We start from the raw sequence: 25903 nt of genomic DNA on the forward strand, positions 1-25903 counted from the left end.
CTACGGATACCAAGGATGGAACTATGGTTAGCAAGGCAAGTGCCTACTCACTGTACTCTCACTCCAGTCCCTGAACAGGCTTTTTAAGTCATTGAGTATTCAAACAATTGGAATTGCATGTGTTAAACATATAAAAAGCAGGGCATGAATATAAAAATTGCCTTCATCAAATAATAAACTCATTAAAATCTTTCCAAAGTTTGATACTTGAGTCTTATAGAATGGAAAATGAAATACTTAACTTTTCAATAAAAATTCTGTTGATTTACCATTGTTTTCCAATACTACTAAAATTTTGGGATTATTGCTTTATACTTCAGATGTCTATGCCACATCACATCCACCATGAAAAATTGAGTGCCGTTCCCATGTTCAAAATATTTCCCTCTGCCTGTTCCTCTCCCCTGTCCCTCTATGTCAGGGGTGGCGAACACACAGCTCTTGAGCCACATGCGGCTCTTTGCCTTTTCTCATTATTTTGTATACTGTGGCTCTTTGCTAAGTTTGGATTTTGTTCTGCTGCTTCTGAGGAGGGACCTCTGAGGAGAGATCTCCGAGCGGAGTCCATCCCGTCTCCCATGCCTCGAAAACAACAGCAAGCGGGGGCACCAGTGTGTCACATGTTGGGTCACATCTGGCCGTTAGTTCTTAGTGTGGAGGATGCAGCACACCCTCACCATCACTGCAGGATTTTTACCCTCACTCAAAAAGGCAAAATGCAATATGTGTTTAATAGATTATTGTTAAAATTAGATGCTTTTGTGTGAGTGTTTGTCTGTTTTGGCAGGTCACTGTGTGGTGTGGCTCTCTGACTCTCACAGTTTAAAATTTTGGCTCTTTGTGTCTAACTTGTTCGCCACCCCTGCTCTATGTGTTAATTTTGTGAAATAATTTCTCAGAGAATGAAGCATTACCTAATTTTCTCTCGTCCATCCAATGTTTATGTGACTTATATCTAATGTTTCCATTTATTTTTTACTTTGGGGCTACACCAGGCTATGTTCAGGCTGGCTCTGCACTCAGGGATCACACCTGCACATTTGGGGGATACCATAAGGTGCTGGGATTGAACCCGGCTTAGGTAAATTCCTGTACTATCACTACAGTTCCTCTTGTTTAATGCTTTTATTGAAATGTTTAAGATGTGGGTCTGGAGAGATAGCACAGCGGCGCTTGTCTTGCAAGCAGCCGATCCAGGACCAAAGGTGGTTGGTTCGAATCCCGGTGTCCCATATGGTCCCCCGTGCCTGCCAGGAGCTATTTCTGAGCAGATAGCCAGGAGTAACCCCTGAGCAATGCCGGGTGTGGCCCAAAAACCAAAAACCAAAAACCAAAAAAAAAAAAAAAAAAAGAAAGAAATGTTTAAGATGTATTTTAGGAGGTGGAAGAGAGGTTCACTTTTTTTTTTTTATAAAATTCACTTATTTGAGGACTGAAGAACTAGTACATGGGGTAAGGTATCTGCCCTACATCCTGTTGACCCCCAAAAGGCATATAGTCCCTGTACCAGTCTTAAGCACAGAACAAAGAAAAACCTGGGGCACTACAGCTAACTCTCTCTCCTCCCCCAATAAGCCATCTGAAGCACAAAAGAAACCTCAGAACTTTTGGGTGAGACATTTACACCTGATCCCTAAACAGCCTTTTCTGCACAGGAGAACCAGGAGAATAGAGCTGTGAGGTGGTGACAGCAGGGACATGGGGGGGTGGGGGGGGCACAGGAGGGCTCAGATGGAGACCCAATAAATTTGTTCCCTTTTCATTTGGGGATCATCCTAGGCAGTGCTCAGGGTTCTACTCTGGCTTGGTAGCATGGGGTCCCTTCCCTCAGTGCTCAGGGCATGACGTGGGGCTGGGGACACGCACTCAGGAGACTGAGGTTATTTTTTAGGTCCAAGATTTAAGAATTTTTAAATGTGTATCTGAGACCTGGGGACAGCCCTGTGGGAAAGAGCACCTGCCATGTGAGTCTGGGGCTATGTGTTTGACCTGTAGCATCACCCATGTGCGTAGGGTAGCCCAGCTCAGCTGTGAGGGCCACTGCCACTGGAAGAATGTGCAAATTCTAGCACACGAGTGAGATGTGTGCCGGCACCATGGCTAAATCTAAGAAGGGTTCAGGAAGGCAGAACAGGAGAAGCCAATCCCCTGTACCACATGCCTCCCCAGCACCAAAAGGGGTGGTCTTGCATGTCCTCAACACCACCGGGGTGGGCCAGTACCTCAGGGCCCAGGCGAAAACATACTCTCAGGTCTAGTCTAATGGTTGGGAAACTACAGGTATAACCCTGGGTTCCCTGACCACTGTCTGGAAGACTACCTCCAAAACTGTGTGATAGGGGCCGGAGAGATAGCACAGCAATAAGGCATTTGCCTTGCATGCCCAACCCGGGACTGACCCGGTTCAATTCCTAGCATTCCATAGGGCTCCCCAAGCTTGCCACGAGCAATTTCTGAGCACAGAGCCAGGAGTAATCCCTGAGCATTGCTAGATGTGGCCCCCAAACCAATAAATAAATAAACTGTTTAAAAACAAAACAAAGAGGCCGGGAAGGTGGTGCTAGAGGTAAGGTGACTGCCTTGCAAGCGCTAGCCAAGGAAAGATCACGACCGCGGTTCAATCCCCCGGCGTCCCATATGGTCCCCGCAAGCCAGAGGATATTTCTGAGCGCTTAGCCAGGAGTAGTCCCTGAGCATCAAATGGGTGTGGCCCGAAAAACCAAAACCAAACCAAACCAAAACAAAACAAAACTGTATAATTATCTCGCCCTCTCCCCCCAGCAAGCACTGCAGCTAAGAATGTGCATGACCAAGTGTATGATACTTTACAAACCCCCCCCTCCCAGCCCTCCAGCCTGTGTGTACACCACAGCAGAGGTATAAGAGCCAAGCAAGCACTTCAGTTGTGTGCGAACACAACAACCAACGTTGTACGTTTGTGTGAGACCCTTGGTTATCATAATACAACCAAGGGAAAGGAAGCATACAGGAGTAGGAAGTCTGTGTGGGGATAAGGAAGAAACACTCTTCTTAAACTTTTCCAAAGTTTCTGAAGCAATCTTCCAAGTCTGGTGAGGATTATTTTTAAGACTTTGATAGCTAAATTATCAGCAGAACCTGACGGCTTCTCTTTCAACAAGATTCCATTACAAAATACTGTGAGTGGGGTTGAAGGGATAGTAGAGTAGGTAGGGGGCACTTGCCTTGCAAATAGCCAAACTAAATTTAATCTTCAGTACCCCAGTAGGTTCCCCCAAGCCTGAGCAGAGAATCAAAAGTAAGCCCTGAATACTGCCAGCTGTGGCCCAAACCTCCCCAATGAAAGTAAAAAAAAGCACATAGCACATAAAAACATGTATATTAAATCCAACAAGTCTATTTTCCAATGGTTGCTATATCATGGTCTACTATGTTTGTACCTGAAAGCAGTTTTCAGAAAGATTTCTTCAAAAATAACTTAATTTGTATTTTTTTGTAAAAGTAATATGAGGGTACCATTTGTTTGTGCCAAATGCAGAGCATCTTTACTGTCTTGGAGATTTCCACCTGTAATCATAAACTGAAACAGAAAGGAATAAAATAAGCATCAACATGTTCTCCTGGTGCTTTACTGCTGCTTTATTCCAGAATTTTCAGGTTAATCAAGACCATAACAACTTTTCTTAAAAGTCAGTTGAATAGGGGCAGAAGAGATAGCATGGAGGTAAGGCGTTTGCCTTGCCAGGAGCGATTTCTGAGTGGAGAGCCAGGAGTGACCTCTGAGCACTCCCGGGTGGGACCGCCCCCAAAACAAACAAACAAAAAAGCCATATGAATAATCACCTCCTGAGGGAGCCCTGACTCCTTCCTATACACATACTCAAATACATACACAACCACAGCAGAATTTGTCACACTATGCTATTACAACACACATCTGCTCTCTGGTTAGACCACAAGTTCCTTGAGGTCAGAGCTCGTGTGTTAAGAAAGACTGAATGACAGGGCCTCCAAATTTAGAATTCTGACCATCTAAGTTAGTAATTCAGTAGTGTCCACCAATTGTTGCAGTTTTCCAAGTGTGGCCCCAGGACTCCAAGGGCTATGCGAGATAAGGACCACTTTCATGACAAGCTGACACAATTTGTCATTCTCATTCTGTTAAAAGTACGCAAAGAGGCATTCCAGCGGTGACCTAATAATGTGAGAGGATAACATACTGACCGCAGAACTGTATCTGGCAGGTCACTGCTCTTCTCTCAGACTAGACATTGAAGAGAGAATAAATGTGCAACAATTCCATTCATGAAACTAGAAAATACTTCTTTTTTTGTTTGTTGGGCCACAACATGGTGCTCAGGAATTATTCTTCAAGGTGTCGGGGACTCATGAGGTGCTAGGGATCAAGTCTGAGTGGGCTGCATGCGAGCACCTTACCCACTAGACCCATCACTCAGGTCCAGAAAATACTCATTTTTTTTTCATAAAAATACTATTGCTCTACTAAGGTTTATTATTTTTATCTAAATAATCAAATATTATGGGACTGGAGAGATAGCACAGCTGTAGGGTGTTTGCCTTGCAAGTGGCCGACCCAGGACTGACGTTGGTTTGAATCCCAGCATCTCATCTGGTCCCCCGTGCCTGGCAGGAGCTATTTCTGAGCACAGAGCCAGGAGTAACCCCTGAGCACTGCTCCCCCCCCAAATAAATAATTAAATATTTTAAACTTTTCTTTTTGAATTGCATATTTAATATTTACAGTGAAAGTTCTTTGGGCTTTTATTATTGATGAACGAATATGACAGAGTTCAGAGACCAAAAGATTTGAGAAACACTAAACTAATGAATACTGAAAAATTCATAGGGAAATTGATGGCTCCTGACAAAGAAGTCGTCAGAGTCCACCCAATGATGAAAGTTCTACTTGTTTGTTTGTTTTGGTTTTTGGGCCAACCCGGCTGCCCTCAGGAGGGACCATATGGGATGCTGGGAACCGAACCACTGTTGGTCCTGGATCAGCCATGTGCAAGGAAAACGCCTTAATGCTGTGCTGTGCTACTAGCCCCAAGAGCACACTTTTGATACTGTTAATGAAAAGCATTGGATGGGGCTGGAGCCATAGTGCAGTAGGTACCACTGGGGTTCTATCTCTGGTTCTCCAGTTCCTGTGTGTAGAGCCAAGCATTAACTCCTGCATATCACTGGGTATGCCTTCCCCCCAAAACAACGAAAGATGCAGGGGTGGGAAGGCAGAGGGGATAGAACAGGGGTTAAGGAGCTTCCTTTGTGTGCAGCCAACCCAGGTTTGGACCCCAGCATTGCATATGGTTCCACAAAGCAAGAATGATTCCTGAACAAAGGCTCAAGAGCAAGCTCTGAGCATGGCCAGCTGTGGCCCAAATTCCAGCCCAGCTCCAGCAGAATGGGAAAATGCCACTATAGAGGTGGGCATTGATAAAGATTAAAGAAGGCAGTTTAAAGCATATTCCTCTCAAGGACCAACACCACCTTCAAGTTATTTCTAGGGTCTCCCAGAGCCAAACTGAAGATTCATTCCAGATACACATATAAAGAAAAAATATGAGAGGAAGTAAAAATAATGAAACATATAGCAAAATAAACTTTTTTTGTTTGTTTGCTTTTTGGGCCATCCCCAGCGGCACTCAGGGGTCACTCCTGGCTATGCGCTCAGAAATCGCTTCACTCTTGGGGGACCATATGGGACATTGGAGTATTGAACCACAGTCCATCCTAGACTAATGCAGGCAAGGCAGATGCCTTACCGCTTGCGCCACCACTCTGGCCCCTAAACTTTAATTTTTATGTTCATATGTGGGCTAGTCAGTTTTTAAGAAGAATAAAACTAAAAAGAATATCTATTCAAAGAATTTGACATGGAGATTCATGTGTTTAGACTTCTCATAAAATAGGAATTTGTCTGATAAATTAAAAAAATTTTTAAACTTTATTGTTTAATTGATTGATTGGTTGTTGGCAACACCTAGTGACGCTCAGGGGTTACTCCTGGCTCTGCACTCAGAAATTGCCCCTGGCAGGCTGGAGGAATGGGTGCTGGGAATCAAACCAGGTCCCTCCTGGGTTGGCTGCATGCAAGGCAAATGCCCTACTGCTGTGCTTTCTCCCTGGCCTGATAAATTAAAATATTACTGTATAAATAAAAACACTTTTTTTTTTGGCTTTTAGGTCACACCTGGCAGCGCTCAGGGGTTACTCCTGGCTCTATGCTCAGAAGTCGCTCCTGGCAGGCACTGAGAGCCATATGGGATGCTGGGATTCAAACCACCATCTGTCCTGGATCGGCTGCATGCAAGGTAAACGTCCTCCCACTGTGCTATCTCTCTGGCCCCTATTAACAACTTTTTAACTCCGTATCTCATGGTGACTTTATAATAAAAAAAAACCTTCTCAGTTATTTGCAAAGTTATACCTATAGCATAAAAGACTAAAACTAGGGCCAGAAAGGTATAGCAAGTAAGGCACTTGTATCACAAGCGGCAGCCCTAGGTTCAATCCGCAGCACCTCCTATGGTCCTCTGAACTCTTCCAGAAATGATTCCTGAGTGAAGACCCAGGAGTAAGCCTTGAGCATTGCTGGGTATGGCCCCCAAACAAACAAATACAAACTAGATAGTTATATGTCTTTTCAATGATTTAATTACAACAAGAGCTAAATTGTGCTATAAAATGTATTAAAAGCTATTTCAAAACGTTTTATTATTATTCAGATAAATTTTAAACATTTTTCAAGGAAGACATGAATATTCAGGTGTACACAGTTACCACAATATACCCATCACCACATAATTCAGCTGTTTATTTAAAACAAAGTGTTACCTTTTCAACACCAATTTTGACAGCTCTCTGTATTACATCCTGTAAGTCATCTGTAAAAGAAAATCTCTGCATTAAGAAAACCTGGTCATGGTGTACATTCTATCACTGAAACTGAACTATGAACAATTTTTTAACCCCAGTGCTTAAATAAAGTAATTATATATATTTTGGATTTTTTGGCCACACACAGTGATGCTCAAGGGTTACTCCTGGCTATATGCTCAGAAATCGCTCCTGACGTGGGGGACCATACGGGATGCCAGAGGATCGAACTGCGGTCCATCCTGGGTCAGCTGTGTACAAGGCAAACGCCCTACCGCTGTGCCATGCTCTGGCCCCATAAAGTAATTATATTAAAAAAAACCTCATTAAGAAGATCATCCACTACGATCAAGTAGGTTTCATCCCAGGAATGCAAGGATGGTTTAACATCCGTAAGTCTATCAACATAATACACAACATCAACAACAAGAAAAATAAAAACCACATGATTATATCAATAGATGCAGAGAAAGCATTTGACAAGGTCCAACACCCATTCTTGATCAAAACTCTCAGCAAGATGGGAATGGAAGGAACCTTTCTCAATATAGTTAAGGCCATCTACCACAAGCCAGTGGCAAATATTATCCTCAATGGAGAAAAACTAAAAGCCTTCCCTCTAAATTCTGGCACAAGACAAGGCTGTCCTCTCTCACCACTCCTATTCAACATAGCACTGGAAGTACTTGCTATAGCGATTAGGCAAGAAAAAGATATCAAGGGAATCCAGATAGGAAAGGAAGAAGTCAAGCTCTCACTGTTTGCAGATGACATGATGCTCTACTTAGAAAACCCTAAAGACTCTACCAAAAAGCTTCTAGAAACAATAGACTCATATAGCAAGGTGGCAGGCTACAAAATTAACACACAAAAATCAATGGCCTTTCTATACACCAATAGTAATAAGGAAGAAATGGACATTAAGTAAACAACCCCATTCACAATAGTGCCACACAAACTCAAATATCTTGGAATCAACTTGACTAAAAATGTGAAAGACCTATACAAAGAAAACTATAAAACTCTGCTCCAAGAAATAAGAGAGGACACGCGGAAATGGAAACACATACCCTGCTCATGGATTGGCAGGATTAACATCATCAAAATGGCAATACTCCCCAAGGCGTTATACAGATTCAAAGCTATCCCTTTAAAGATACCTATGACATTCTTCAAAGAGGTAGATCAGGCACTTTTGAAATTTGTTTGGAACAATAAACACCCTAGAATAGCTAAAGCAGTCATTGGGAAAAAGAATATGGGAGGAATTACTTTCCCCAACTTTAAACTGTACTACAAAGCAATAGTTATCAAAACAGCATGGTATTGGAATAAGGACAGACCCTCAGATCAGTGGAATAGGCTTGAATACTCAGAAAATGTTCCCCAGACATACAATCACCTAATTTTTGATAAAGGAGCAGGAAATCCTAAATGGAGCAAGGAAAGCCTCTTCAACAAGTGGTGTTGGCACAACTGGCTAGCCACTTGCAAAAAATTGAACTTAGACCCCCAGCTAACATCATGTACGAAGGTAAAATCCAAATGGATTAAAGACCTCGATATCCGACCCCAAACCATAAGATATATAGAACAACACATAGGCAAAACTCTCCAGGACATTGAGACTTCAGGCATCTTCAAGGAGGAAACTGCACTCTCCAAGCAAGTGAAAGCAGAGATTAACAGATGGGAATATATTAAGTTGAGAAGCTTCTGCACCTCAAAGGAAATAGTGCCCAGGATACAAGAGCCACCCACTGAGTGGGAGAATCTATTCACCCAATACCCATCAGACAAGGGGCTAATCTCCAAAATATACAAGGCACTGACAGAAATTTACAAGAAAAAAACATCTAATCCCATCAAAAAATGGGGAGAAGAAATGAACAGACACTTTGACAAAGAAGAAATACAAATGGCCAAAAGACACATGAAGAAATGCTCCACATCACTAATCATCAGAGAGATGCAAATCAAAACAACAATGAGATACCACCTCACACCACAGAGAATGGCACACATCACAAAGAATGAGAACAAACAGTGCTGGCGGGGATGTGGAGAGAAAGGAACCCTTATCCACTGCTGGTGGGAATGCCGTCTAGTTCAACCTTTATGGAAAGCAATATGGAGATTCCTCCAAAAACTGGAAATCGAGCTCCCATACGATCCAGCTATACCACTCCTAGGAATATACCCTAAGAACACAAAAATACAATACAAAAATCCCTTCCTTACACCTATATTCATTGCAGCACTATTTACCATAGCAAGACTCTGGAAACAACCAAGATGCCCTTCAACAGACGAATGGCTAAAGAAACTGTGGTACATATACACAATGGAATATTATGCAGCTGTCAGGAGGGATGAAGTCATGAAATTTTCCTATACATGGATGTACACAGAATCTATTATGCTGAGTGAAATAAGTCAGAGAGAGAGAGAAAAACGCAGAATGGTCTCACTCATCTATGGGTTTTAAGAAATATGAAAGACATTCTTGCAATAATAAATTTCAGACACAAAAGAGAAAAGAGCTGGAAGTTCCAGCTCACCTCAGGAAGCTCACCACAAAGAGTGATGAGTTTAGTTAGAGAAATAACTACATTTTGAACTGTCCTAATATTGAGAATGTATGAGGGAAATGGAGAGCCTGTTTAGAGTACAGGCGGGGGTTGGGTGGGGAGGAGGGAGATTTGGGACTTGGGTGATGGGAATGTTGCACTGGTGATGGGTGGTGTTCCTTTTATGACTGAAACCCAAACACAATCATGTATGTAATCAAGGTGTTTAAATAAAAAAAAAAGAAAAAGAAAAAAAAGAAAAAAGAGAAAGAAGAGGAGAAGAGGTAAATAGAATAAATGGGAGAAAAATTAGAAGGAAAGAAGAAAAAGAAAGAGAAGAAAGAAAAGAGGAGAAATAAAAAGGGAAAGGAAAAAGAAAGAAGAAAAGGATACAAAGTAAATAAAATAAATGGAAGAAAGGAAATTAGAAGGGAAGGAAAGAAAAAGAAATGGAAGAAAGGAAAAGAGAAAGAAGAAAAAAATAAGTCAATAAAATAAAAAAAAATTATATTAAAAAAAAAAACAAACACTAGTCAACAAAAACCCACTTATCTAAATCTAAAGTTTAGTTATCCTGAAACCTGTCCACCAACCCCATCTCCCTGGCAGAAAAATCACCCAGCTCCTCCATCAAACTCTAAAAGAAAATAATGGACACCAATATTCCCCAGGCAGTTCCATTGATAATACCTCTGTGGCATTCTCATAAAGGGGTGAGGGTCGGGGCAGATTCCCCTTTCTGCATGAACTACGACAGCTCAATGCCATATCCTCTACCCTCCAAGAGAAATGACTCATTTCCTCAATTTAACTTTATCAAATTACCAAGCCACCACATTTGTTTCAGATCTGAGCCCCGCTGCTGCACAACACCACAAAATTTCAGAGTGTCGGTGCAGTAGGATCACAGAAAATATGATGGGAAAATTACAAAGAAACCTACCAAGCTCAGTGAGATTAAACAGTCACACAGAAGGCTCACCTAAACTCAATTTACCTGGGGGCCACAGGAGGCAAAGCCAGGGTGATCCTTGAGTGCAAAGTCAGTAGTAAGCCTTGAACATTGGGCAGTGTGACCCAAAGAACTAAAACAAAACAAAACAAAAAAGATTCCTCTAGGGCAGGGCCACAAAATGTTGTTCGGAGGGCTATTTGCAGCCCGTGGCGAGTTTGAGACCCCTGCTAAGTCCTTAGATACTGACTTTTGTAATACCATGGAAGAGATAGAACAAACATTTCAAATTGACCTGTGTTGATTTAAGTTTTGATCATTCCATTTGGTTTTGTATTGTAACAAGTAATATAAAGTAAATTTGTGTTTACAAGGTGACAGTTAGAAAACAGGACACTGGTGAAAGGAAGGTGATGATGAAAGTGGTGTTTGACTATTTAGTGCCTGAAATGACTGTGTTATGAACAGTCTGGCAAATCACGGTGTTATAATTAAAATTAGAAAAAAAATTGAGTTATTCTATTCTGAAATAAATATATAATGAATAATCACATGTACTTAATCAAAACTATCTCAGCAACACCAGGGCAGAGCTCATGGGCAGGTGAAATAGCTCAAAGAGCTGGGCTGGAACATAGGCGGTACATGCAGGTAGTTGGGATCAAGCACACGTGTGGCATTCTAAACATTACCAGAGAGTGGCCCCGAGGACTGTACCATGAATAGATACTGAAGATAGCCAGGTAAAATAAACTTAAATCCATCAAACCTAATGGACAGTTATCCATTTCATTGTATTTTCATTCTGATGGTTCCATGCAAGAACAGACTCAGGAGGTTCAATCTATGATAAATTCACTTAGTACAATTTAGTCACTTGCCCTAAAGCTAAAAACTTACTAATCATAGCAGAGTGACAAGTACTTAATAACTAGCTGGTTGAGTGGAGAAATTGAGCTTTCAGAAACTTGTTACCACCATTTCCTGCCTCAGCCAACAAAATGAGTCTTTTAGGATAAACAGAAGTCACTCATGGGGCCGGAGAGGTAGCATGAAGGTAGTAGGGCATTTGCCTTGCATGCAGAAGGATGGTGGTTCAAATCCTGGCATTCCAGGGGCGATTTCTGAGAGTAGAGCCAGGAGCAGACCCTGCGCGCTGCCAGGTGTGACCCAAAAACAAAAAAAAACAAAAAACAAAAAAAACAGAAGTCACTTTTCTTCAAGCCAAGTTTGTTGTGCCAAAATAGGAAGATGATCTCGCCTGCCTTTACTTCAGGTATCCAGTATCCAGGCACCTGCAGCAATGGGATGAGCGAGTTCTCAGAAGCCACGGCAGGCAGACAGCAGTATGTCACAGCCTGAAGCTTACTGCCCTCGCACAGCTAAACATTCTGGAGAATGATACACATATTCATTTTTACAGTGCCGTAATCAAACCCTGGTTCTCACATGTGCCAGTGTACATGCTATATCTAAGCCATATGAAAGTGCCCTGAGATCTTTCACTGATGTCCAACTATAAGTGACTTTTTATGTACCTCTGTGGGTCAACTGCTTTAAAGACTAAATGAACATCAACTGCTTGATTTTTCTGTGTATGGTATGGTAATTTAAGTCTTAAGAAACATTTTGTTGGAACAGGACCTTTATAAATATGCATGTTCATGGTGTCAGTAGCAGAAATTATATATGCTTCACTTATAGTTTATAAATATAGTTTATATAGTTTATTGGTTTATAATTTGATTTGCGATGCATACATTCCTTAACATTTTAACTGTAGGAGTGGATTATACTTTTCAAGACTGACTTGGGGCAGAAAATGTGTCTTCACTGAGAAATTACTTACCTTAAAAAAGAGAGATACCTGGAGGGGCCAGAGAGATAGTGCAGAGGTAGGGTGTTTGCTTTGCATGAGGCTGACCCAGGATGAACCTCGGTTTAATCCCCAGCATCCCATATGGTTCCCCCCCCAAAAAAACACCTGGGGCCAGAGCGATAGCACAGTGGTAGGGTGTTTGTCTTGCACATGGCTGACCCAGGGAAGACCTGGGTTCGATTCTCAGTGTCCAATATGGTCCCCCGTGCCAGGAGCAATTTCTAGGTGCATAACCAGGAGTAACAACCAAGAGAGAGAGAGAGAGAGAGAGAGAGAGAGAGAGAGAGAGAGAGAGAGAGAGAGAGAGAGAGAGAGAGAGAGAGAGAGAAACACTTACCTTGATGCTTTTGAACACCCCTATAAATTCCTCTGAACATAGGATCTGTCAAGTTAATACCAATATCTGTGAAAAGCAAAAATAACCATGAAGAGCCTCTATTTGAAACTTCCACTTTAAAAGCTATTCTACTATTTAGGCCAGAGAGATTGCATGGAGGCAAGGTGTTTGCCATGCATGCAGAAGGATGTTGGTTCAAATCCTGGCATCCCATATGACCATATGAGCCTGCCAGGAGCAATTTCTGAGCATAGGGCCAGGAGAAACCCCTGAGCTGCCATGTGTGACCCCAACCCTCCCCAAAAAGGAAAAAGCTATTGTACTATGTACTCCTAAGTATCTCCTAAGCAAGAAACCTGGCATACAAAGATAACATAATGGGTTCTGTTATGATGTTATCAGGAGAGTTCAGAGTCCCCTGAACACTACAGGAAGTCTCCAAGCACTAAGTAATGTGTCCCCCAAACAAAATGAAGAGAGAATTCCAGTTCTCAAGATGCTCAGTGCAGACATGGGAAGGCAACTCCCTTAGCAAACCATCGAGCAAGATTAGTGGTAAGCCCTAGGACTGGGGTGTACAGAAAAAAGAACAGTCTCCCAAGTGGCCTGGAAGAGTCGGCAAGAAGGGAGCTCTGCAGGGAAGAATAAGGGATGAGTGAGTCAACCAGCAGCACAGTGGGTCACAAGTAAAAAAAAAATCTTTGTTTTCTGGGCCTTTTATGCTGACAGACTGGGGGCCAGAGAGTGGTGGCATGAGATGGACTCTGGGAGGGAAAAATGAACATTACCTAGTCCAATGAAATCCAACCTCTTTAGCACGTCTTTAGCATTATCTAGTTTGGATTCCTTTTTTGGGGGGGAGGGAGGGGAGTGGCGTTCAAGGGTTACTCCTGGCTCTGCACTCAGAAATTGCTCCTGGCAGGCTCGGGGGACCATATGGGATGCCAGGAATCAAACCCAAATCCGTCCCAGATCGGCCGTGTTTAAGGCAAACACCTTACCAGCTGGGCTATTTCTCCAGCCCCTGGTTTGGATTTCTTGAGCAAATTTTCTCATCACCTGAACACTAAAACTATACATACTCTTTTATCACTGATTCATACTTCCAGTGAATATTCACTGTATTGGTAAGCCTCTGGCCAATAAAGATAGACAGTACCAAAATTTGTTTCAAGAAAGTGTGATCTCTTGGGCCCGGAGAGATAGCACAGCGGCGTTTGCCTTGCAAGCAGCCGATCCAGGACCAAAGGTGGTTGGTTCGAATCCCGGTGTCCTATATGGTCCCCCGTGCCTGGCCGGAGCTATTTCTGAGCAGGCAGCCAGGAGTAACCCTTGAGCACTGCTGAATGTGGCCCAAAAACCGAAAAAAGAAAAAAGAAAGAAAGTGTGATCTCAACCACTAGGGCTAGAGGAGATAACTCACAGGCTAGGATGCATGCTCAAGCCCCAAGTTATATTCCTTGGATTGCATGCCCCCAGAACACAGCCAAGTAGATGGTGGGGGCCAGCACTGCTGGGCCTGGGCACCAATTCATCTGTCCCACAGCAGGGCCAGGTATAGCAGAGAATAGCCCCCAGGCCCTCTGGTACTGATGGAAAGACATTAGAATATGGTTTAGAGCAGAATTCTTCAATTTTCTACACATTCGGATCCACAGCTTTCCTATATTCTAGTCTCAGAGTGGCAGCTATAACTTAGCACAGGTCTGCAGACAAGAATGCTGAAATCTGTTAATATCTCAAACTGAGCCTAATCAAAGTGGATCATGCCTCCCACACAGGGAAAATCAGTCATATTTCCAGCCACATTTTGGTTTTCATCCCAACTCCTGAGTCGTCTGAGTTAGTTCCCTTATTCCCATGACAAATATTCATCAGTTGAATACTACAGACATAACCTCTCTCCAGAGCTTTCTCCCTTTTCCATCGCCCTAGAATCAGGGGTCTTCAAACTACAGCCCACGGGCCACATATTGTATTTATTCCCATTTTGTTTCTTCACTTCTAAATAAGATATATGCAGTGTGCATAGAAATTTGTTCATAATTTTTGTTTTTACTATAATCTGGCCCTCCAACAGTCTGAAGGACAGTGAACTGGCCCCCTGTTTAAAAAGTTTGAGGACCCTTGCCTAGATCAAACTATGTAAAATTTTCCTGCCTCATGGGAATAGAGCAACAGTATAGCTTTATAAACAGTACAATACTGTTTATATTGAATATAAATAGTATATTTATTTGCCTTGCACAGGGCCAGCCTGGAGCTGTTTCTCATGCACCCCATATGATACCCCAAGCCAGCCAGGAATGATCTCTGAAGACAGAACCAGGAGTAAGTCCTTAGCAGAGTCAAGCATGACACCAAAAACAAAACAAAACAAAACAAAAAAGCTTCCCTGCCTCTCCTCGTGCTCGGCTAACCCTACACAGTAGCTTTGGGGATTCCTTTATAAAAATCAGTCATGGGGCCTGTTACTCTATCTATACCTTCAAGCTGCTGAGTCTACACAAAGACAAGTACCTGGGTTTGTCTCCTATGGTACAAAGCCTGCAGTGTATTCACTCAATGCATCCTCAGCTCTGCTTTGGTGAACTCAGGAAGCCTAGAATCGGGACACTGTGGCCCCAGACAGTGCAGTTTCCCCCGGGTTCTTCCCAGTGCCCGGCACTCGGGATTATCCTTCTGTGGTCCCCTACACACTCCAGTTTTTGCTCCAATGATGCTCAATGAGCTACTGCTCTTGCTCCACCTGCTGGTGATGCGCACAGAGCAGGGATTGGAGCTCTGAGCCCACTGCTCTCAGATGTGTGCCAACCAACTTCTTCACTGCATTCCAGGCCTATCTGTGAATGACACAGCCCCTCAGAAAGGAAAGGAACGTGAAGGAGACACGTGGGCTGCAGAAGTGGGGGACTCTGATCATTTTCTTTGTTTCCACTGGATTGCATATAAAACAAGCAGGAAGGTGCATGCAACATCACCGTCCGACTCGCGAATTTCTATTTATTTATTTATTTATTTATTTATTTATTTATTTATTTATTTATTTTGTGGTGCCTTCCATCTATATTGTACTTGCTCCCAACCAGGGCAATGATGGAACACTTGTTTTTATTAACCAAGCCTAACAATGCTTTCTTGTCTCTCTCCTTCCTTCTCTCCTTCCCTTCCTCCTTCCTTCCCATTCCTATTCTTTCTTCCTTCTTCCCTCCCTCCCTCCTTCCTTCCCTCCTCCTTCCTTTCTTTCCATCTCTCCTTCCTTCCTTCCCTTCTTCCTCCCTCCGTCCCTCGTTCCTTCCTATCCTTCCCTCCCTTTGTTTCCTTCCTTCCTTCCTCTTTCCCATCGTTCCTTCCTACCCTTCCTTCCCTCCTTCTTCCCTCCCTCCCTCGTTCCTTCCTATTCTTCCTTCCCTCCTTTCTTTCCTTCCTTTTTCTCCCTCCTTCATTCCTTCCCTTCCTCCCTCCCTCGTTCCTTCCTATCCTTCCTTCCCTCATTCCTCCCTTCCTTCCCTTCTTTTCCTCCTTCCTTCCTCTCTTCCCTCCTTCCCTTCTTTTGCTCCTTCCTTCCTTCCCTCCCTTCTTTTCCTCCTTCCTTCCCTCCCTCCTTCCCTTCTTTTGCTCCTTCCTTCCTTCCTTCCCTCCTTCCCTTCTTTTGCTCCTTCCTTCCTTCCCTCTTTCCCTTCTTTTGCTCCTTCCTTCCTTCCCTCCTTCCCTTCTTTTGCTCCTTCCTTCCTTCCCTCCTTCCCTTCTTTTGCTCCTTCCTTCCCTCCCTCCTTCCTTCCCTTCTTTTGCTCCTTCCTTCCTTCCTTCCCTTCTTTTGCTCCTTCCTTCCCTCTTTCCCTTCTTTTGCTCCTTCCTTCCTTCCTTCCCTTCTTTTGCTCCTTCCTTCCTTCCCTCCTTCCCTTCTTTTGCTCCTTCCTTCCCTCTTTCCCTTCTTTTGCTCTTTCCTTCCTTCCCTTCTTTTGCTCCTTCCTTCCCTCCCTCCTTCCTTCCCTTCTTTTCCTCCTTCCTTCCTTCCCTTCTTTTGCTCCTTCCTTCCTTCCCTCCTTCCTTCCCTTCTTTTGCTCCTCCCTTCCCTCCTCCTTTCTTCCCTCCCTCCCTTCCCTTCTTTTCCTTCCTTCCCTCATTCCTCCCTTCTTTCCCTTTTCCTCCTTCCTTCCCTTCTTTTCCTTCCCTCCTTCTCCTCCTCCCTCCCTCCCTCCCTCGTCCTCCTCTCTCCTGTCCCGAATGTCCACGCGCACCCTTCCCAAACTCTAACCAGGCCCCGAGCACTCCTCCCTCCAACGCAGCCCCAGCACCTAGCTGCAGCCCGACGCCTCCCGCCTGCTCCCCACTGCAGCCTAGACAGCGGAGGCCGAGCGCGACGCACTCGGCCGGGCAAAGGAGCCGCACGCCCGCTCACTCACCCACGAACCTGACGCGCTTCATGGCCGCGGGGGCGTGGCCGGCGGCGGCGGCGGAAGTGACGCAAGACCACTTCCGGTCGGCTCCTCTTTTTTTCCCAGCAGTGCCCCGCGGCGGCCAAGGTGAGCGGGCGCCATGGCCTTCTCGGCGCCGGCGGCGTACCTGACCCACCAGCAGAAGGTCCTGCGGCTCTACAAACGGGCGCTGCGCCACCTGGAGTCGTGGTGCATCCACAGGTGGGCGCGGGGGCGCCGGGACGCGGGAGGGAGGGCCCCCCCACCCCAGGCCCGGCCCGACCCGACGCAGGGCTGAGCCAAGGACTCCGGACTAAGGCACGGGCGGGCGGGCGGAGGCCGGGCCTTGCGCATTGGCCACCGGGCTTCGTTTTCCCGAACCCCTGCAGGTCTCTGTCATCAGTCATCCCAAAGCCTTGCACGGTTTTATGTCATCAATAATCCCTAACCCCTGCAGGGCCTTAAACAATCAATAAACCCAAACCCCTGCACAATCTTAAGGTATTGATAATCCCAAACCCCTGCACGGTTTTATGTCATTAATAGTCCCAAACCCCACGGTTGTATACAATCAATAACCCCAAACCCTTGCACGGTTTTATGTCATCAATAATCTCAAATCCCTGCAAGGTCATACGCAATCAATAAACCCAAACCCCTGCACGGTTTTATAGAATCAATCCCAACCCCTTTAGGGTCTTAAGCAATCAATAACCTTAAACCCCTGCAGGGTCTTAAACAATCAGTAATCCCAAACCCCTGCCTGGCTTTATGTAATCAATCGCCCCAAACCCCTGCACGGCCTTAAGCAATCAATAACCTCAAACCCCTGCACGGTTTTATGTCATTAATCCAAACTCCTTCATGGTTTTATGTGATCAATAACCCCAAACCCCTGCACAGTTTTAGGTAATCTATAATCCCAAACTCTTACAGGGTCTTAAGCAGTTATTAATCCCAAACCCCTGCACGATCTTAAAACAGTCAGTAATCCCAAATCCCTGCAAGGTCATACGCAATCAATAAGCCCAAACCCCTGCACGGTTTTATAGAATCAATAACCTCAAACCCCTGCAGGGTCTTAAACAATCAGTAATCCCAAACCCCTGCCTGGCTTTATGTAATCAATAACCCCAAACCCCTGCACAGTTTTAGGTAATCTATAATTCCAAACTCTTGCAGGGTCTTAAGCAATTATTAATCCCAAACTCCTGCACAGTCTTATGCAATTAATAATCCTATACCCCTGTCTGGTTTTCTATAATCAATAATTCCAAACTCCTGCATGGTCTCATGTAATCAATAATGCCAGCACAGAATATGAAATGCCTCATGCAAGATTCCCAAAAGTTTGCATCATCCCACGGGCACCATCTAATAAGCGTGCTGCCCAATTTTCTCCTTCCCGGTGTATTTTCTTGAGTCCTCCCAACCACTGCAGGGGCTTGGGATGATTAATTGTTTAAGACCCTGCAGGGGTTTCGGATTATTGATTTCTTAAGAGCCTGTGGGGGTGGGGTGGGGGTGGGGTGCGGTGGAATTATTTATTACATAAAACCAGGCAGGGGTTTGGAGCACTCAAGTAGATACTAGCACACCAGAATGTTGATTGTGCCCACATTGAAGCACTCAAACCAAAGTAAGGGCTGGATGAGACTCACTAATATATTGTTAGCTGTTTACATAGTAAGAAGACAACAGACTTTCTTTTTGTTTGTTTGTTTGTTTTGTTTTTGGGCCACAGCCAGCAGTGCTCAGGGGTTATTCCTGGCTGTGCTCAGAAATCACTTCTGGCAGGCTCAGGGGACCATATGGGATACTGGGCATCAAACCCTGGTTGGCCCTGTGCAAGGCAAACACTTTAAAAGCTGTACTGTCATTCAGGCCCCCAAGGTTTTCTTGACCTTTATGCTACACAAGGTGGGTTGATAACCCCATGGTTGACTGCAAGGCCTCTACTTACATCACGAGAAAGGCTTCTGAGAAAGAGCTTTCAAGGACAGAAAACTGAACAGGAATGGAAAGAGTCATAGATGTCCTTGAAGCGTGAATTGTATATTTATGATAATTGGACAGTCATCTCTTGCAGGAAGATTTAGATTGTATAATTATTTAAAGTGTCTGCCCTGAACTTTTAGTCTGACAGAATGTCCCATTAAGTTAACAACTCCTCTTTTCTGGTCAAAGCATCTCATGGAACAGGAGAAAGGAACATGCAAGCAAAACATACCAGAGAGAATTGAAAGAGGAAGGAAGCTGAGCCATCAAGAATTCTAGCTGAGAATCTGAAGCAGTATGAGTAGGGTATTTGGCTCATATGCATCAACCCAGGTTTGATCCCTGGCATTCCAGATGGTCCTCGAGCATGGCCAGTAGTCCTAAGCGCAGGTCTACTAGGAATAAGCACTTTGCATAGCCAGGTGAGGCCCAAATAACAAAAAATTTTTAAAAGAATTACAGCTAGGGGTTGGAGAAATTAGCACAGCGGTAAGGCGCTTGCCTTAGACGCAGAAGTACGATGGTTCGAATCCTAGCATCCCATATGGTCCCCCGAGCCTGCCAGGAGCAATTTCTGAACATAGAGCCAGGAGTAACCCCTGAGCATTGCCGGTTGTGACCCAAAAACTAAAAAAAAAAAAAGAATTACAGCTTATTTACATCTGGTATTGTTGAAGTTCATCATCAGCAGTGAACCCATTCCTTTTATTTCATTAGGACCTACCCAGTGGCTTTACTTGGGATGGGACCAGGCAGTGTTGGGGTCCAGCATGCTGAGCAGGCACTCCCGCCCTTTGACCCACTGCCCCAATCTCGACAGTGCAGACATTCACACTTGCCTTCTTTTCTTCCTTCCATTTTTCCTTTATAGTACATTTTTTTCATCTTGACAATCTCTTACTGTATATTTTGGACTATTCCTTCTTGCTGGGCTTTGAGTTATCTACATTTATCTCAAAGGCCAGCTATTTTTAGGTGTTCTTAGCTTGCTTTCAAACACAAGCTCTTCAAAACACAACTTGTTGAAATTCTTTAGAACCAAAGTCCTTTTTTGGGGGGAGGGGGGGTCCACACCTGGCGGCGCTCAAGGGTTCCTCCTGGCTCTGCACTCAGAAATCGCTGCTGGCAGGCTCGGGGGACCATATGGGATGCCGGGATTCCAACCACCGTCCTTCTGCATGCAAGGCAAATGCCTTACCTCCTGCTGTCTCTTTGGCCCCAAAAGTCCTTTTCTTTTCCTGGTCCCTTCTGACTTCCTAAAACCAGTGCTACTCTCATGACTTACCTAGTCACCTCGTTATAAATCTCAGCATTGTTTCAAGTATCCCCTGCCTATTCCTCTGCTTGGGATCTGTGTCTAATTGGACACAGATCTTTGTGTTCTCCCCCCCCCCCCCAGTGCAGTCTATTAGCAGCTGATGTTTTTGAGCGGTGAAGAGGTAGCAGACACCAGGTGATAAGTACGTGTTTTTGCGTCTTAGTTCAGCGAATCTTTTGGGCCACCATAAGATAATAGATGTTCTTATTTACCTTGCTTTGGAGGAGGCATCTAGGGCCCAAAGTACTTTACACAGCATACAAGTGGCAGAGCTGAGATGCAGTCCCAAGACTCTAACTTAAGCACCAGCTGTGTAGTCTACATATTTCTGTGCTGTCTCCGGTCTAGCCTCATCATAGTTGCATGCTTCCGACCCATTCCATCTGTGACCGGGAATATTCTCAAAGTCTGTCCACAGTTACTTCTAGAACCTGGCTGAAACTCTGCCTCAGAAAAGCACAGCTAGTGTAAGTCAGGATTCAGAGCCAGGCATTGAATTTAAGCAGCACCATCTCCACTGTTTAATGTTGCCTGATTTACCCTTGCATCTCCAGCCCTTTGCACTGTACATAGGTAGCATTGTAAGAATGCTGAATGAAAATGCAATTGACAGCTTTCCTCTTGCTATTTTTTTTTTCCTTTTCCTTTTGTAAAAAAGGTCATTCCTTTGTTAAAGGAGGTGGGGAAGGGAAGTGGTCAGTTGAGTGTTTTTTAACTGCCAGGGTTTAGGGAACGCCTCTGTCAAGCCAGCCAGCCTGGAGTGATCATCCTTGTACTGAGATCACTATAAAACATAGTAATACTGTCCAGCTGAGCAGCTAACCCTGTTTCCTAAATCTTCTAAGGGATAAGTACCGGTACTTTGCGTGTCTGATGAGGGCTCGGTTTGACGAACATAAGAATGAAAAGGACATGATGAAGGCCACCCAGCTGCTTCGGGAGGCGGAGGAGGAGTTCTGGTACCGACAGCACCCGCAGCCCTACATCTTTCCTGACTCACCTGGGGGCACCTCGTATGAGAGATATGAGTGTTACAAGGTCAGTGAGGATGTTTGCCTTGTTCCCAAACCTCAGCCTGAAAAACTACATCAACCTTAAGATGCGGCGTAGGGGCACTTGAGCCATCCTTAGCCATGACCTGGGGGTCTTCCTGGCTCTCTGCTCTGGGATCACTCCGGGTGGGGTGCAGGGGACTAGATGCAGTGCCAGGCATTAACACAGTCGTCTGTGTGCAAGGCAAGTCTCTCAGGATTTCTCTACAGGCACTGTAGCTGCTACAGGGCTGGTGGAGGAATGGACTCGCAGTTTTCTCTTTCAGATGACATTTAGACTTTCTCAACCCAGTTCTAAGGTCTTTTATTTTTATCATTTTTTTATTGGTTTGGGGGCCACATTATGCTATCTATGCTCAGGGGCTACTTCTGGCTCTGCACTCAGGAATCACTCCTGGCAGTGAGTGCTCAGGGGACCAATATGGGATGCTGGGGATTGAACCTGGGTCAGTCTTATCCAAGGTAAGCGCTTTACCCTCTATACTTTCACGCCAGCCTCAACCCAGCTCTAAGGTCTTGGGCTTTTTGGCCAAGTGCTAAGTGACTCATAACTGCCTCACTCGTAGGCACTCCCTTCGATCTGGGTTCTACTTGTGCTCTGCTAATCTGGCCAGAGTGTGCCGTGATTATAAACATGCCTCTTGCTGAATGTCTTTTTCTTTTCCTCACAGGTTCCCGAATGGTGCTTAGATGACTGGCACCCCTCAGAGAAGGCCATGTACCCTGACTATTTTGCCAAGAGAGAACAATGGAAGAAATTGCGCAGAGAAAGCTGGGAACGCGAAGTAAGTGTTCTGCATATCACCGTATCACCATGAGATTAAACATTGCCCGAGATCTTGTCCCCATGGGCCGTGGGCTTACATCGTCAGTGCCTCTGACTCTTTGTTTTCAAAGTGTGTGGGTGTTTATGGCAGAGACGGCTGTTCCCTGGTTTCTGGCTTTGGTTTACTTCTCTTTTCCCTCCTCCTCCAACATGTTGGGAACTTCCGATTCTCTGCTTCCTGCCCACCAGCACTGAGGAGTTTATGTGTGTCAGATTTATATGTTGAAATTTCAGTCTTGCAGTGTATCTAGGCAGACAAAGGAAGTGGGACACAAAACTCCCCAGCACTTGGTTGAGGATGTGGGAGTATGTAAGAGACAGGTATGGAGGGAGACTGCTGGGTTTCCTGCTTGTGGTTGGTAAGGGTATCATTGAGTTCCGGGAGACAAAAGGAACACTCAGGTGTTTCGTTTCAGATCAGTTAAATTTAAGGATGTTAAATCAGAAACTTTTTTTTTTTTTTTGGTTTTTGGTTTTTGGGCCACACCCGGCGGTGCTCAGGGGTTACTCCTGGCTGTCTGCTCAGAAATAGCTCCTGGCAGGCACGGGGGACCATATGGGACACCGGGATTCGAACCAACCACCTTTGGTCCTGGATTGGCTGCTTGCAAGGCAAACGCCGCTGAGCTATCTCTCCGGGCCCCTAAATCAGAAACTTTTATTTTATTGAAACCATAGTGATCTACAAAGTCCTTCATAGTTGAAAATCTGAAACTTCTTGAGGGACTCTGCTGTATTCATTGTAAACTCAAGGTATGGAGCTGGACATAAAAATGTGAGAGCCTGGGCCGGAGTGATAGAGCACAGTGGTAGGGCGTTTGCCTTGCACACTGTCAACCTGAGGAAGAGCCAGGTTCGACCCTCAGCATTCCATATGGTCCCCCGAGCTGGCCAGAAGCGATTCTGAGCTTAGAACCAGAAGTAATCCCTGAGTGTCGCCCAAAAAGTATTAAAAAAAAAAAAAAAGTGAGAGCTGTTGGTTCTAGTGGCCAAAGAACTGTGAGGGTGTGTGTGAGAGAGAAGGTGCCAAGGAAAGTGCTGCAGAGCCAAGTCAGTTACCTGGCTGATGGGTGAGGATAGGAGGAGGCATCTGAGCAAGGGAGGCATCTTCTAGAGAGAATCAGAGAGCCCTGAGAAAGTGCCTCAGGGATGGGGCAGAGGTGAGAGTATGTAAAGCCATTCTGGGAGTTGGGAGTTGCCAGAAGATCTCAAACAGTGAGGAGTGGAAGCAACAGCCACATATTTTGGCTACAAGAAGTGGCCTTGGCTTGACTTTAGGGACTTGTTGGATCACAGTGGGGAGAAAGGGTGGCAAGCGGGGAAAGATTGGGGGAGGGGGGGAGGGCTCCAAAGCTTGCTGAGAACAGAAATGGAGCTATACTTGAGGCCAAGAGGTTGCTTAGGAAACAATGCACAGATGCCAGTTATGATTTGAGGAAGGAAAAATGGCTTAACATTTGAAAGAGGTACAGGTGGCTTGGGGAAGGACTGAGATGCTTAGGCCATTGAAAGGATTTCTTTCTTCCTTCATAATGGGGCCCTGTGAAAGTAAATATATGTGGGCTAGCAGTTTTGACGATGCGAAGCTGAGGCCTTTTATTCAGTGGCTTCCCTTAGTTTTGTGAGATGAGAGGAACAGTCCCAAAGTGGGCACTGCGTGTTTGAAGAATGGACAAGTCATGGGGACAGGATGGACTTGACAAGGAATCAAAGTGCCAGGTGCGGTGAGAATAAGTAGGAATTAGTGTTTTTTTGTTTTTTTTTTGGTTTTTGGGCCACACCCGGCGGTGCTCAGGGGTTACTCCTGGCTGTCTGCTCAGAAATGGCTCCTGGCAGGCACGGGGGACCATATGGGACACCGGGATTCGAACCAACCACCTTTGGTCTGGATCGGCTGCTTGCAAGGCAAACGCCACTGTGCTATCTCTCCGGGCCCGGAATTAGTGTTTCAACAGTGGTGTTTCCATGCTGTTTCCCCCTTAGTGATCCTAAACTGAATGGCTGCAGGGTGGGTGGTTTAGAGTCTTTTGATTTAAGGTTTCCAAAAAATGAGTGTTCTTTGCTGGAATGGAGGGAGAGGGGCTGAGATAGACAGGGTGATGCCAGAGGGCAGAACTCAGAATCGGATGTCTGATTTCTGGACTTCCTTTCAAGGGCCATTAGGGGCGTTCAAGCATTTGAGCTGGAAAAGGATGCTGGAGAGAAAGTGGAATATTTGAATCCATACTTTGAATACAGATCTGTTGTTTCTGGTCCAGGCACTATCTTCTAAGAAACATCTTTGTGTTTCTTGTTGGTCATCACTATCTTCCTTGGCGAATGTGGTTCCATTTCTTACTTTAAAAAAATAAAAAGCATACGAAAATAGCACGTGTGCGTGCAGTCTGGGTCAGCCAGTTCATTTTATAGAGGAAGCTTCATTCAGAAAATCACAGACGCGAAAAGTTTTTCTCATCTCTTTAAGGCAGCAAACTCGGACGACCAGGGTTGACATCAGGCAGCCACAACTTTTCCTCATTTACTCGTGATTTCATGTTGTGCTTTGGAGATGATGTTGTGTGGAACAGCTTTGATATGAACATCCCTACTATGTGGATGAATTAAGGTTTTCTTTTTTTTTTTTTTTTTTTTTTTTTTTTGGTTTTTGAGTCACACCCGGCGTTGCTCAGGGCTTACTCCTGGCTGTCTGCTCAGAAATAGCTCCTGGCAGGCACGGGGGACCATATGGGACACCGGGATTCGAACCAACCACCTTTGGTCCTGGATCGGCTGCTTGCAAGGCAAACGCCACTGTGCTATCTCTCCAGGCCCCGAATTGAGGTTTCTTAATCCATTTTGGGATTAAGAACACAAATGAGATTAGGGTATCTGCCCACATTGTTTCATGAACAAGAAGTGGGCTGGGGTGTTTGATATCTGCTTTGATAGTTTAGGAACGGGGCCACCATGAGCTAGTGTAGATTTGGCATCCAGGCTTGGAGAGCAGAGTGGCTCTCCACACTAGAGAAAAACCTAATGTGGGGGGCAGCACCTGCTAGAAACTGGACATTTGGCTGCCAAGACCACCGCTACAATCCAGTCCTTTCCCAACCCTCTTCTCTCTGCCCTTTAGGTCAAGCAACTACGTGAGGAAACCCCACCGGGCGGTCCCAAAACGGAAGCTTTGCCCCCAGCTCGGAAGGAAGGAGACCTGCCTCCATTGTGGTGGCACATTGTCACCAGGCCCCGGGAGCGACCCATGTAGAGGAAGAAGACGGCGCCTTGCTCCTCAATTTGGCAAGTGAAATGAGCTGCAGAACCTATATACACACTTGCCCTAATAAAAATTATCCAGTGTGGTCCACGTGTGACTAATTCATTCACTTGACATTATAACTAGAGGACAAACCTCAAAGATCAGGATGTGACATGTAGTTGAGCAGATGTGGCCTTTCCTTCAGGAAGTCACGTTGTTGGCACACTGGCCATAGATAGTTGTTTACATTACAGGTACGGGTAGCATCCATGCTAGAGTGCAAAGGCGAGAGAAAGGCCGGGAATACTGAGGACTTAAAGCACAGTTTCCATTTTCTTAAGACTCCACTAAGGGAATTTTAGTTTTAAAGAACAGCCCACCCTAAACAACATGCAGTCAGCATGCAGTCAAAAGAGTCTTCTCTGGTTTGGAGACGAAC

The 25903-nt window shown here is 44.9% G+C and overlaps 3 protein-coding genes across 5 annotated transcripts in view; 2 read left to right on the plus strand and 1 right to left on the minus strand.

Annotated features, from left to right (window-relative positions):
* The window catches only part of TATDN1 (TatD DNase domain containing 1), a 37689-nt gene extending 24973 nt beyond the window's left edge, over nt 1–12716 (minus strand). The window contains exons 1-3 of one of the 3 annotated variants that reach the window (XM_049765788.1): nt 12618–12716; nt 6838–6887; nt 3496–3559 (exon numbers count right to left, since the gene is read on the minus strand). In XM_049765788.1, coding sequence (XP_049621745.1) covers nt 3496–3559; nt 6838–6887; nt 12618–12657 — 154 coding nt within the window. In that variant the 5' untranslated portion in view covers nt 12658–12716. Of the gene's footprint in view, nt 1–3419; nt 3560–6837; nt 6890–12617 lie in introns of those variants that run through there. The other 2 variants (XM_049765789.1, XM_049765790.1) reach the window with 2 other exon arrangements.
* Nucleotides 1–25903, plus strand: part of SQLE (squalene epoxidase) — a 767303-nt gene that overhangs the window by 261493 nt on the left and 479907 nt on the right. The window lies entirely within an intron of this gene.
* Nucleotides 17108–25572, plus strand: NDUFB9 (NADH:ubiquinone oxidoreductase subunit B9). The gene is made up of 4 exons (XM_049765820.1): nt 17108–17257; nt 21197–21389; nt 22075–22188; nt 25342–25572. The coding sequence occupies exons 1-4, from the start codon at nt 17157–17159 to the stop codon at nt 25471–25473; spliced, it is 540 nt and encodes a 179-aa protein (XP_049621777.1). The 5' UTR covers nt 17108–17156; the 3' UTR covers nt 25474–25572.

This window comes from Suncus etruscus, chromosome 19 (genome assembly GCF_024139225.1).
Source record: "Suncus etruscus isolate mSunEtr1 chromosome 19, mSunEtr1.pri.cur, whole genome shotgun sequence".
In the NCBI taxonomy this organism is placed as follows: domain Eukaryota; kingdom Metazoa; phylum Chordata; class Mammalia; order Eulipotyphla; family Soricidae; genus Suncus; species Suncus etruscus.

What these genes read in the sequence shown, in the direction of transcription:
- NDUFB9 (XM_049765820.1), top strand. Translation starts at nt 17,157, where the DNA reads ATGGCCTTCTCGGCGCCGGCGGCGTACCTGACCCACCAGCAGAAGGTC. An exon ending in GAGTCGTGGTGCATCCACAG is followed by an intron (nt 17,258 to 21,196) that starts GTGGGCGCGGGG and finishes AAATCTTCTAAG; the next exon opens with GGATAAGTACCGGTACTTTG. An exon ending in AGAGATATGAGTGTTACAAG is followed by an intron (nt 21,390 to 22,074) that starts GTCAGTGAGGAT and finishes TTTTCCTCACAG; the next exon opens with GTTCCCGAATGGTGCTTAGA.